Raw genomic sequence first — 14,045 nt, 5'->3', positions numbered from 1 at the left:
TTAAGGAATTACATGTTCACATGAAAGAAATTACCCATTAACTGTACAAATGCTGTTTCTAACATTACTACAATATCATAGTGTATGTAGTGCATAATAATTTTACTGTAGGAAAAAAATTATCCTTCAAAAGTATAAAAAAGTCAATGCTTTAGAGTGATAGATGCAATGAAACATTCGTAGATTCAATCCATTATATTTTCAGAACAGTTAATGCTGAGCCTCGAAGTTTTAAATTTAATTGACAAAATGAATCTTACTTTTAGATAAATATCAAATGTGTTATCGATATTTTTTAAAAGCTAGTTACCAGAGGGTATTACTCTTTGTTGCTTGTTTATCTTGCAGTTTCTTCTAAATTACTTGGATGAGATTAAGAAATTGTCTCTACTAGCATGCTAGTTTTTAAACATGAGGACGAATGTGTTGTATTACATCATAAATGGACTTGTATAAATACAAGTGAATCTTTTGTGATATGAGAATATGTGGGGAAGCAACCAAATAGTATAGCATTTCACTTTAATTTTAACCATAAATGTTCTCTCTCTTAGATAAATGAACTGACTGAGAACAATAATAAACTGCAGAGTGATTTGACCATTGCCAATGAAAAGATTCTGCAAATACAACAAGACTTTGATAAGGAAAAGAATTCAATTTCAGCACAACTTGAGGAGTTCAGAAGCCAGACTGAAAGTTTTAAGGTCAGGTTTAATAAAATTTCAACAATTTTGTCATTTCATATAAATCTTTAACTTTATAATTGAATTTACAAGACATTATGAACAGTCTTGATATATTTTACTGATATATTTTGATATACTTTAACAATGTACACAAACCTTCCTTCGATTGGGGAGAAAATAAAAGTGAAAATAGATATACTGGTTATAAGTGGAAGAGATAAATAGTCATTGATTTGCAATGGTGCTAGAATGTTTGTGAACTCTTCAGAATTTTATCTTTCTGTAAAAGTATGACCTAAAATGAGATCAGATCAACTTGATAAAGAGAATCAATTAAATAATTAAACACAAAAAAAATTATACATGTTCATTTATTTATTGAGAAAAATGATCCAATATGACATGTATTGGACAAAGTATGTGAACTTTTGCTTTCAGTAACTGGTGTGACCCCCTTGTACAGAAATAACTTCAACCAAACATTTCCGATAACTGTTGAACAGTCCTGTACATTAGCTTGGAGGAATTTAGGCCATTCCTCCTCACAAAACTGCTTCAACTCTGGGATGTTGGTGGACTTCCTCGCATGAACTGCTTGCTTCAGGTCCTTCCACAACATTTCTCTAGGAGTAAGGTCAGGACTTTGACTTGGCCATTTCAAAATGTAAAATTTCTTCTGCTTTAACTATTCTTTGGTCGACTGACTTGTGTGTTGTAAGTTTGTTGCCTTGCTGCTTGAGCCACTTTCTTTTGAGCTTCAGTTCATGGATACCGTGATATTTTCCTGTAGAATTTGCCAGTACAATTCAAAATTCTTTCTTCCACCAATGATGGTAAGCCATCCTGGTCCCGAGGTAGCAAAGCAGGCCCAGACCTTGACACTGGCCCTCAACCATGTTTCACAGACGGCCTGAGGTTCTTAAGCTGGAATACAGTGTTTGCTTTTTGCCAAACAACACTTCTCATTTAAGCCAAAAAGTTCTAATTTGGACTCATCCATCCATAGAACATTGTTCCAATAGCCTTCTGGCTTATCCATGTGGTCTTTAACAAACCTTGGATGGGTAGCAATGTTCTTCTTGGAGTGTAGTGGCTTTCTCCTTCCAATCCCGCCATGCACACCATTGTTGTTCAGTGTTTGCCTGATGGCAGACTCATGAACACTGACATTAACCAATGTAACAGAGGCCAGCAGCTCCTTGGATGTTACTCGGGTTCTTTGTGGCCTCCTGAATATTACACACCTTGCTCTTGGAGTGATTTTTGTTGGTTGACCACTCCTGGGGAGAGGAACAACTGTGTTGCGTTTCCTCCATTTATACTATACTATCTACCTGACTGTGGATTGGTGGAGCCCAAACTCTTTAGAAATTGTTTAGTATCCTTTTCCAGCCTGGTAAGCATCAACAACCTTTTTTCTCCTGAGATCCTCAGAGATCTCCCTTGATCGGGGGATGTCAAACTTCCAAAAACTTGTGTGGTGAACTTTGATAGTGAAGACCTAGGTTTATGTTCTTTAAATAGGGCAAGGTCTCCCTCACTTACACCTGATTGTCATCCCATTGATTGAAACACCTGACTTTAATTTCCCCTTTAATTGAGCTGATTATCCTAGAGGTTCACATACTTTTTCCAATAAATACATGTAATATTGGTATTTTTTCTCAATAAATGAATGAACAAGTATAATGTTTATTTGTTTATTTATTTAATTGGGTTCTCTTTATCTAGTTTTAGGACTTGGGTGAAGATCTGATTAAATTTTAGGTCATAATTATTAGAAATAGAGAAAATTCTAAAGGGTTCACAAACTTTCCAGCACCACTGTAGATAGTTCAAATATAATACTTTTGTAGTAAGTTAGTAAAGTTATGTTTTTCAGTAATATAAAATTAATTATGACTACTATCCTGAAAAGAACAAAAATAATGTTGCAATTTTTGCAATAATGATAGATATGGGAATAAAAATATTGAATGTGAATTAGTATGAATATGAATTATCGAATAATGGAAACCATCCAATGATTGTTATTGAAATAGCATTTCAGATATTTCAAATCTCTTGTGTTTAATATTTCAAATATGATTATTCCCATTCTAAAAGCTGATTTCATATTCTAGTTGCAGCTAGAATTCTCTCAATCAGAAAAATGCAAGTTGGAAAAGGACCTTGTATACTTACAGAATGAATTGCAAGTCACTGATATTCTGAAGAAACAAGTAGAAGATTATAAACAAAGCATAAGTTGTATCCAGGAGGATCACCAAGTTGTGCTTAAAAATGTACAGGAAAAGGTACGTTATTTCACTGTATCAGAGACCACTGTACCTGAACATAAAAAACACAAACTGATAAGATTTGCTTATAGAATGCAGGAAATACTCAAAGTCAAATCTCATTATATTAGCACATGAGGATGAATAATTTTCAGACTAAATTAACTTATTTAGATAAAACATTAACAGCCAACACCCAACTCTCAATTACCAACACTCTCAAATTTGGAATATTTGTGTAACAAGTTTAAAATCTTATACAGAAGATGACCCAACTCCTTCCTATCCAAAATATAAATAAATTCAACATCACACAAGCCTTTTGTTCTTGTGTTTCATGAATGCACTTCTTAGAGAATAATATGCTTTCTGTCAATCCACGGTGGCTCTTTTATCTGATCACATTTACAATTTGAAAAATTTTGTCTTGAAATTTGCTGAACTTTTTTTTGTAATTAAGTGCTGATCTAACATAAATTCTGCTCTTGCTTTGTTTTTATCAAACATCACTTGTTTCCTGACAAACCCTTTGTATATATTCACCTAGCTAAAATTTTGATCAGTTTCCTGTCATTTATAAATACTGCGTTTATTTTGTTAGCACAAAGCTGAGTTGCAGACATACCAAGAGGAAATCGTTGGAATGAAACAACAGCTTACTGCAAAAGAGGTGGAAATCAACAATCTGAAGAGTGCTAAAGAAGCAGCAAATACTGTCTTAAAAGATGACAACTGCAAGGTAACATTTCTCAACAATGGCTTTTGTGCTTGTTCCCATGTTAACACTTGTCTTGCTATAACTTAATGACTGTTTGGACGTGTCATATGGGCAAGAAATTTTATATTGCACCTAGCTGGTGTGTTGATACTGACTGTCAAGAAATTTCTGCAGTCAAATGCTCAATGGCTGCAAGTGGACTGGGAGGACTGATCAGCCAAACAAAAGTGGGCACAAAACAGCTTCCATCACATCCAGTAGATAGTGATAAGAAGTTTCAAGCCTATAAATGGGAAACAGAATTCAACTCAGAATATTAGCCCATAAGAAGTAGAGGCAGAATTAGACCAATTGGACCATCAAGTCTGCTCTGCCATTCCATCATGGCTGATTTATTGTCCCTCCTAAGCCCAATCCCCTGCTTTTTCCCTGTAACTTTTGAAATATTGCGATTAATAAAAGCCAATCCAGGCAGGGGAATGCACGATAAATGTAGAGCAGAGAACTGGGGATTGCGGAGTGCAAGCCTACGAGTTGCTGATTATAGACCAAGTCACAGGTTGTAAGAGCAGAGAGGTCACTATAGCACTGTACAGTTTGTTCTGGGCATGGCTCGAGTACAATTTCAATCATCACATTACGGAAGATTGTAATTTGTGTGAGATAGGGATGCAGAAGAGAGTTATAAGGTTGTTGCAAGGGCTGAAGACTTACAGTTAACAGGAAAGACTATCCAGGTGAAGAAAAGAAATAACAAGAATAGTCAATTTGTGCCTCCAAACCTGCTCCACTGTTTGTAGAATCGTAGAGTTGCGCAGTTTAGAAACGGGCCATTCACCCCTATAAGAATTTTTTTAAAGCTACAATGAGATCTCTTTTCATTCTATCAACCCTGAGAACACAGTTCCATTCTACTCCATCTCCCAGATGGTACATTAGCCATCGCAGGAAGCAATCAAGTGAATTTTCATTGCAATCCCTCTGTGACCAGTGCTTCCTTTCTTAGGTAAGGAGGTCAAAACTATTCATGGTACTCCGGGAGTAGTCTCCCCAGACGCAATATCACTTCTTTACTCCTGCATCCAATCCTATAGTAATTGGTCTAACATACTGTATATCTTCTCATTCTCTGTGCATGTTGGCCTTCAATGACATGTAACATCACATCTGGATCTGTTTGAATATCAGTGTTATCTAGTCTTTCAGCATTAAATGAATATTCCACTTCTCTAGTATAGGCTGAAGTTCTTTGTTTTAGAACAAAGGAGACTGAGCAGTGATTCAATTAATGTATGTAAAATGTACGAGAGGCCTTGACGTGATCAATAGATGGATTAAGCAGTACTTTGGGGTCAATGTGTCAGTTGATTAATAGAAGGACAAGGGGGTTGAGAAAAATAATATTTAACTCATCAAGTGCTGGGAAATCTAGAAACCACTACCTAAAAATGGTGCTGGATACAGAAATGCTTACATACTTAAAAGACACTTAGATAACCAGTCAAAGTCATAATCTTTAGACCAATGAACCAAGGGGTGGAAACTGGGATTAATCTAAATTTAGTCCTGACCAGTATGGACATAATGAGCTGAAGAATTACCTTCTGTGCCATAACTTCCTATCATTCTGTGAATGAAAAGCTCTGCGTATCTCATCTAGTAGCCTGCTTTCTATCTTCTTCGTGATGTTGCTTCTCTTTGTCCTGATTCGCCTATATGAAGTATCTTTAGGTATTGATTGTAGAAATTGTGTTTACAGGGTAAGTTCAACGATCACAATGCAGCATCTTGCTCTTTTTTTGTTTGCATAGTCAGTTCTGGGGATGTTCTTCCTTAGTGATAAATATTTTCATTAGCTTTGTGCTTAGAAAATTATTTCCAGATTGTACTATTTCTTTTTTAGGAAATGTTAATTTTCCACTTTGAATAGGAAAATTAATTTTTCCCTCTTGTCCTTCTATTAATCAACTGACACATTGACCCCAAAGTACTGCTTAATCCATCTATTGATCACATCAAGGCCTCTCGTACATTTTATATACCGTAGATTCCGGACTACAGAGCGCACCTGATTAAAAGCCGCACGCTCTAATTTTAGAAAGAAAATCAATTTTGTATTTGTACAGGCCGCACCGGATTTTAAGCTGCAGGTGTTCCACGTTGTAATATGAGATATTTACACAGAAAGATATTACACGTGAGGATTTTTTAACTTTTAATTAAATCCGTATGGTAACATAAACAAATACATATTGCAAATGCTTTTTTTCGAACAGTGCCTGTAACACCGCTACTTTTAAATATACATACGTATCGGTAACACACAAATTACGTTGCGTATACTTTTTTACTGAACAGTGCACGAACAACATTCCAATATCTCCTAACGACTGGTAAAAAAAATATATATACTGCAGCCTACCAGGAAATGTTATTGATCGCCTTCTTCATCTTCCTCCTGCGCACTAAAACCATCAAAGTCCTTCAGTGTCCGAATTGAACAACCTCAGGATCTCGTCACTCACTTCAGTCTCTTCGTTGTCGCTCTCACTTGAGCGCACGCGGTCCTCTTCATCACGCAGCAGTCCAGCCTTTCGAAACCCGCTGGTGATGGTGGATGTTGTGACACGGCTCCACGCATTTAGGATCCACTGGCAGACTTGAGTTAAAGATGCTCTTCGCATGCGTCCTGTTTTGGTAAAGGATTTCTTGCCGCTCGTCATCCAAGCCTCCCACTCAACGCGCAACGCCACTTTAAATGCCCGGTTCACGCTGATGTCCAGTGGCTGCAAATACTTTGTGGTGCCCCCAAGAATCACAGCTGGAATTGAGTTTGTACTCTTGATGGCAGCTTTCACTGAACTTTCATTGTCAGCCGCTTAAAAAATCACCATCGGTGGAAGCTTTAGTCCGGATGCTGTGCAGCTCAGAACACAAGTAAAATGCGTTCTCTCATGGCCACTTGTTTTCAGTGTGATGGACGAGTCACCTTTTTTATTAACAGTCCGAGTGAGAGGCAGGTCAAACATCAAAGGTACTTCATCCATATTTATGATATCATCTGGCCCAATGGAATTCTCCGCTATCTTTGTTTGAGTGAATGTGCGGAAGTTAGCAAGCTTTTCCTCGTGGTCGGGAGGGAGCTGCTGACACAGAGTCATGCGTACCCTGACGGACAGGCCTTTTCGTCTCATAAATCTAAAACACTACGATGGCCCACCTCTAAAATCTTCGATTTTCATTTTGGTGGCGATTGCTTTAGCCTTCAGTCTGACCTGCACGGTGGAAACACCGCGGCCGCCTGCTCTCTGTGTGTTAACCCAGTCTTCAAGAAAATTTTCAAGTTCGGGCCATCTGCTATGATTACCTCTGAAAGCTTTTGTCATCTTTTTGCATTGACTCAGTTCTTCACGCTGGCGTCTCCACCGTCTCACCATCGATTCATTTATGCCAAGATTATGTGCAGCAGCTCGATTTCCTTCTTCAACCGCCAGATTGATCGCCTTTAACTTAAAAGCTGCATCATATGCTTTTCTTCGAGTGTTTTCTATGTTGATGAGGGTGAGTACAAATGACTGATTTACAATAATTTAATTGTGAAAGTGCGCTTGATTTATCGTACAATTTCATTGGACCTCTGTGAACTACTCATCAATTTTATTGGTCTACAGTTACGAGGCAAAATGTTTTTGGCGGCATGAAAAAAAAACATGCATTAGCCGCACTGTAGTATAGGCCACAGTGTTCAAAGTGTGGGAAAAAAGTAGCGGCTTATAGTCCGGAATTTACGGTACATTAATTGAATCCCTGCTCAGTCTCCTTTGTTCTAAAACAAAGAACTTCAGCCTATACTAGAGAAGTGGAATATTTGTAGGAAAATTGATAGGAATGTTAATTTTACATGCAAATAATACATGAAATTACTTCAGTCTTATTAATTTTAATGCTAATGTCTGATTGAAGACCATTAGACCTTCCTTATTCCAACCTTCCCATTTTTATCATCTGGCTATCAACAACAGATCTGGCCTCTTCAAAAGAAATCTTTCAGTGATCAGATATCTCCTGGTCTTGTTCTGAGAGCATGTGAATACTGACTGCCTAACTGGCACTGAATTCTACATAGAGCACACAGTTTAGAACAGGCATGTTATATTGAACTATCATGCCATCTTCGTGGGTATCATTGTGAGGTCTAGTGTGGAGCTTGTCTAAAGTGATCTATTAAGATTGTGTAAATGGTTAGTAAATCTTTTGGAAAAATGTAAGTTTCTGAAATTAATATTATAGTTTACTGATGACAATTTCCTTAGGTGGAAGAACTGGAAAAATCTGTGGCAAAGCTGAGAAGAGACAAGGATTGTGCTCAGAGTAAACTACTGCTCTGGATGAAAAGCTGCAAACAGCTTGAGCATGAGAAAGAATCACTGAAGAAGCACATTCAACAACAAGAAGAACTGCTCACCAAGCTCCAGAAAAGCCAGAACTCAGGTAAAGGGGTGCAGCTGAACGCTATATTTGAATTTGAGAGGAAAAGTAATTCAAGTTCAACACATCTATGTTCTTTAAATGATGCATTTACAAGTGCTAGATTTTATTTTGTCCCCATTGACATTTAAATCCTTTGGTTTGGTGAGCAATGCCATTAATGTTTTTGAAAATAAAGTTCCAGTGATGAACATTGAGTGCTAGGTTGAGCTACAGTTGAATACTTTTCATCAGTATTTCCCAAGGAAGAGAATTGAGCCAAATTTATTGTAAATGATGAAGCAGGTTTGTAATGATGATGTCATAGTAGTTAAAGGACATGATAGAATAACTGTATTGCAATATTTTTCTGATCTGAGGAAGATCAGAATTGTGATACTCCAGGCTTCCTTTAATCAGGGGACAGGAGGGCAGAACCTAGGACTTCCTTCATCAACAATAGGTAGCAGGATAGATGTAACAATTATAGTTCACCTCTAACATTGGCAGTGGGGAAATAGTGAGTCATAGCGGTAAGGTTGATCAAATGTGGCTTAGTTTTCTGTAAATCTAATTGAACTAAGTTGATTTAAGTTTTTAGATGAGATCATAGAGTGTAGATGAGAAATGTGCTGCTCATGTATACACAAATGTACAAAGAGATATGTTACGTATGCATGATGGCAAGATTGAAAATTATGGAATATGGGCAAAGAGTGGTAAATTAGTTTAAATTTCAGTTCCTTCAAAGAACTGTTACAAATTTCATAGATTAATTTATCAATACTAATCTGAATAAAAATATTTTTTCAGCACAAAGAATTGCAAAGTGATAAATTATATAAACCGTTTAGATGTTTCTCTTATCTATTCACATTTGATCTGTGTCATTTTTGTGCCAGTACACTTCCCCAAACAATTCTTAAAGCCAAGTTTCCAAATGTAATTATTTGTGCATTATCATAAATAGAATTTTATTCAGCATAATGTGCATAGTGCCTATACTACTTACTGAATGATAAAATGCAAAAGAATAACATAAAAGGATTAGTAAAATAGAAATCACTTGTTGTTAAGCTGAATTAGCCTAGTCTATGCAAAGATTTCACTGGTTCATTTTAATGCCTTAATCTGTACTATATTATTAGATACAAATTCACAGGTAGAAGAATTAAATGCTGAGCTAGAGGAATTAAAAGAATCGTTAGAGGAAAAAACAAAACAAGCTGATGAAAATATGGAGAAATATTGGAACCTGATCAAAAGCACTCACAAACTGGAGGAAGAAAATGAATTGTTGAAGGGCAGGGTTGCCTTGCTGAACAATAAATTGCAACAGCCATATTCTGCGAATGAGGAAAGTGTGGCAGAACAGCCAGCGGTAGCTACATCAGAAGCAGATGTTCATGAAGAGTCTGAAAAGATGTCCCCTGGTCAGTCCAACAATCAGCAAACACATCTGAAATCTCCAGAAGTAAGCAGTGTATCAGGACTTGGCAGGGATGCCACTATGAAATTGGGTGTGAGCAAAAGTCATAAAAGGTCTCCAGATGGACAATTTAAACATACGACTAAAAGATTTAGAGGAGCTGAGTCCAAGAAAGAGGAAAATGAAATGAAACCAGAAGCTGCTCAGAATATTTTAAAGAAGAGCGGATGTGGTGAAGCACAAGATGCAACTTCATGTGACCCTGATAAAGTTATGATGGGTGAGTTTTGTGCATTTATGTATAAATGTGTACTAAGGGATAAAATTTTTTTTTAAATCTGCCTTAAAAAATGGCAACCTTTAGGACAGAGGTTCTCCAGAACACTGAAAAATTTTGTACTATTTAATTAACTATTTTTGCATCAGAATATTTATTTATGCTTAAAGAACACAATTTAATTAACAGAACTGGACAGATGAAACGTGTGCAGATATTCATACAGCACAGAAACAGGACTTTTAGCCCAACTGATCCATGCTAATCAAGGCTCCTACCTAAGCTAGTCCCATTTGCCTGCATTTGGCACATAACCCTGTAAACCTTTCCTATCCATGCACCTGATAAAGCATGTTATAAATGTTCTTGCCTCAACCTCTTCCTTTGGCAGGTAGTTCAATATACTGACCATTCTCCGGACAAAAATGTTGTCCTTCAGGTTTCTGTTAAATTTCTCCTCTCACCTTTCCTCTTCATTCTTTCCAACTGAAGGAGTACTAAACCGGGGTGACCAATACTAAACTCAATATACCAAATCCAGCCTTACCAGTGCCTTGTGTGACTGCAACATAACATTTCAACTACTGTACTCATTGCCATGACTTGATAGCCAGCGTGCCAAGCCCACTTGTGACTCCACTTTCAGGGAACCATATACTTATACTCCTAGGTTCCCCTATTTGTTGACCCTCCCCACAGACCTACCATTGACTGTGAAAACTCCACCCTCATTGTCTTTCCAAACTGCAATGCCATTTGCCCTTTCTCAGCCCACTTACCCAGCTAATCACGATCCACCTGTTATTCCCAATAACTGTCTTCACTGTCAACAACACCATCTATTTTTTGAGCAAACACGAGGAAACCTGCAGATGCTGGAAATTCAAACAACACACACAAAATGCTGGTGGGACACAGCAGGCCAGACAGCATCTATAAGGAGAAGCTCTGTTGACGTTTCGGGCTGAGACCCTTCATCAGAACTTTATCAAAGGCCTAACTGGTGTCCCTATAGAACACATCTACCTCCCTACTCTAACAGGAAAATGCAGATCTTGAACTCCTGAATTCTTGCTTTTAAAAACCTTCCACTAGGCAAGGTTGAACTACTCCAATCAACTTCCACAAGTTCTGTCTAATATCATAAAAATTTGACTTGCCACATTTTAGATAATAGAACTTTAGCTTGTAGACTAGTTCTGCACTTTTATATAATTTAAAACTAATAATGTTGTGGTCACTGGTCCAAAAGTGCTTCCTCACCGACTGCCCCATTTCCCACGGGTAGGTCATGGTTTGTCTTCCTTAGTAGGGCTTTCAGTATATTGTATGAGGAAATATTGATGAACACACTTAACAAATGTTACCCCATCTAAGCCCTTACCTTTATTGCAGAGCCAGTCTATATTAGGAAAGCTAAATCCCCTACTCTGACAACCCTATTATACTTGCAACTTTTTACAATATCCCTGCAAAATTTGTTCATCTAATTTCCTTTAACTATTGAGGCTCTTGTAGTACAATTCCAACTAACTGGTCATTCCCTTATTTCTCAGCTCAACTCGTAAAGCTGCAATGCACTATCCCTCAGTAATTTAATCTTGGTTCACTGTTACAGTGTCCTTTTTAATCAGAAATGCAACTCTCTTTTTCCCTTTCTTCCACCTCAATCTCCCCTATAGTACCTGTACCCTGGAACATTTAGCTGCCAGTCCTGTAGCTATATTTCTGTAATGCCTATGATATCCCAGTCCAGTGTAACTATCTATGCCCTTGAGTTTTATCCATCTCACCTGAGAGGCTTCTTGTTCTGTAATTCTCTCTCACACTATGCAATTGAAATTCAATTTCACCATCTGAGTAAAATGATATACATGCACATGCAACTCTCCTGGAACATTCCAGGAAGACATAAACCATTTCCATTTTGGAGAATCCGTTATTAGGGATTCACAAGACAGCACGTTAGACTGGGACGCCTGCCAATCACACCTCCATCCTCCTTGCTGTAATGATTCCATCTCAATCATGAATACCATTATCTCTTTAAAATACTCTTCTCTTCTTCCACCCAGCCTTTGCCACCGCACAGCTCCACTCAGCTGATCACTGTGGGTCATCATGAATGCAGACTTTGAATTCAAAGTTGTAATCCTAAAGTATGCAAAGCAGTCTCAAGAGTGAACATTTGTTTGTCCACTTAATGCACCCAGTCTGTGTACTAGAATTTTTTGGCAAATATCTTTTTGGGGAGGGATTGGCTGCAAATTTCAAAAATAAAATTAGTTTTTCGCAGAATTGGGCCCAAAAAAGTTTTTGTGACTCAGCGTCTCAGCATGGATGGTCCAGAATACTGAAGGACACCACTGGATCCCAGTTATCGTGCAGATCAATGCCTTGATGGGTATATTAGTCTGACTGGACAAAATCAACAAAACATGCATCCAGAAGAACATTTTGTGTATTTAGAGTTGTTGGTTTTGTCCAACTTTAATGAATATTGGCAATAGAAGAATAGAAAAGGTAGGTAATAGCATGTAGTGAGGGAAAGAGTTATTGCTTCAATTCAGTGATCTTTTATTGGAACTGGAAAAAGCTATAAAATTAACATGTTCATGAGAGGATGGAGGACAGGAGAGAGTAAATGAAAAATAGATGATGATGATGAAAGGAAAAGGGGATTGGTAATGGGATATAATGTTTGGGTCAAGAAGGAAAATAAAGAAGAATATCAGAATTGAATTTCAGATTTTCTGAAATTACTGATTTTGCCATTCAGTACAGATGACAGAATGTGACTATTCAACTGACCAGTTGTCTTTCTTTGAGGTAAAATTTGTTTGGAACAATGTGGGAGTGAAGTGAAGTCAAAGGAAAGCTTTTTCTGGATAATGGGAGCTCTATTATATTTGCATCAATATTCTGCCTGCTGATGGTCATGTCTTCTTTCAGGTTTTGTCGAGGTTCCTGCTGCATCACCTAGCCCTTACACATTGCGTAGAACTACCTTATTCAACAGGGCTAATTCCATTCTTGCAGCTCAGAGCAGGGTATCTCCAAGTGGACGTAAAGGAGTTACACAAACAAGCAAGAAGTCAGAGACAACAGCAGAAGGCAGCCATATACACCAGGTAGTATTTATCAATCAAGGGGTAATTTATTTAGAGATACTGTATGGAACAGGCCTTGAGTTACACTACCCAGCAACCAACTTTTTTAACCCTAGCCTAATCACAGAACAATTTACAATGACTAATTAACCTACCAACTGCTACGTCTTTGGAATGTGGGAAGAAACCAGCGCACCAAGGAAACCCATGCATTCACGGGGAGGCCTTACAAACTTCTTACAGATGATGCCAAAGATGACCTCTGAATTTCAACACCCCAAGCTATAATAGCATTACACTAACCACTATGCTACTGGGCCATAACATTCCCTTATGATTGTGTGATTGATGAAGAAATAATTAATCCATTGATATATATGAATGTAACAAAGTCAAATGGTGTTACTTTTAATTTTGTTGTATTCTAGTTCTGTCAGTTAAGTTTGGAAATCAAAATGAATTGTTGGTTGTACTTTTATTTTTTCATCAAAAAACAATGAATTAGTCATCATTCACGGGTTAATTATTATATATCCTACAAAAAGAATATCATTAATAACTTGAAACAGATGATGTTTTTCCTAAAAGTAAATTTGTAAATTATTATATTCTTTGCAGTGGAATACAACCTATAATTATAATTGCAAATATGGGACCAGTATACTTTCTAGTCATTGCTCAGCCCCTTAACATGTTAATGTTCTTTGTCCATTTTTTGCCAAATAGCCAGTGTATTTAGAAATACTTGTTTACAGAATGGGAGTCAAACCAATGCATTAATATTAATTATTTTTGTTCTCTTCAGCATCCATCTGAGTCCAGGTGTTCGCCTCCAGCATTATTTCCTGGTCTGGTACCAGCTGTGGCACAGTCTCCTCTATCATCTTTAACAAATAGTCTAAAGAAGAAGAGCTTCGTAGGTCTTGATGGGAAACATTTACAAAGTAGACGCTCACCGAATGTCAACAAATCTATAGAGTCAAAGAAACAACACAAGGAACAAATTGCACAGACAGAAGGAAATGATAACTGCAAAGTGCAATGAATGATAAGAGTAGAAATTGAATACTACTTGC

The 14,045-nt window shown here is 37.2% G+C and overlaps 1 protein-coding gene across 1 annotated transcript in view; it reads left to right on the top strand.

Moving 5' to 3' along the window:
• The window catches only part of cenpf (centromere protein F), a 56,087-nt gene extending 42,073 nt beyond the window's left edge, over positions 1-14,014 (top strand). The window contains exons 13-19 of the mRNA XM_059985848.1: positions 555-707; positions 2,813-2,986; positions 3,570-3,707; positions 8,000-8,177; positions 9,302-9,862; positions 12,812-12,990; positions 13,775-14,014. Coding sequence (XP_059841831.1) covers positions 555-707; positions 2,813-2,986; positions 3,570-3,707; positions 8,000-8,177; positions 9,302-9,862; positions 12,812-12,990; positions 13,775-14,014 — 1,623 coding nt within the window. The remainder of the gene's footprint in view (positions 1-554; positions 708-2,812; positions 2,987-3,569; positions 3,708-7,999; positions 8,178-9,301; positions 9,863-12,811; positions 12,991-13,774) is intronic.
• Positions 14,015-14,045: the final 31 nt, after the last annotated feature.

This window comes from Hypanus sabinus, chromosome 12 (assembly GCF_030144855.1).
Source record: "Hypanus sabinus isolate sHypSab1 chromosome 12, sHypSab1.hap1, whole genome shotgun sequence".
In the NCBI taxonomy this organism is placed as follows: domain Eukaryota; kingdom Metazoa; phylum Chordata; class Chondrichthyes; order Myliobatiformes; family Dasyatidae; genus Hypanus; species Hypanus sabinus.
This window is presented reverse-complemented; position numbering and strand designations above follow the sequence as displayed.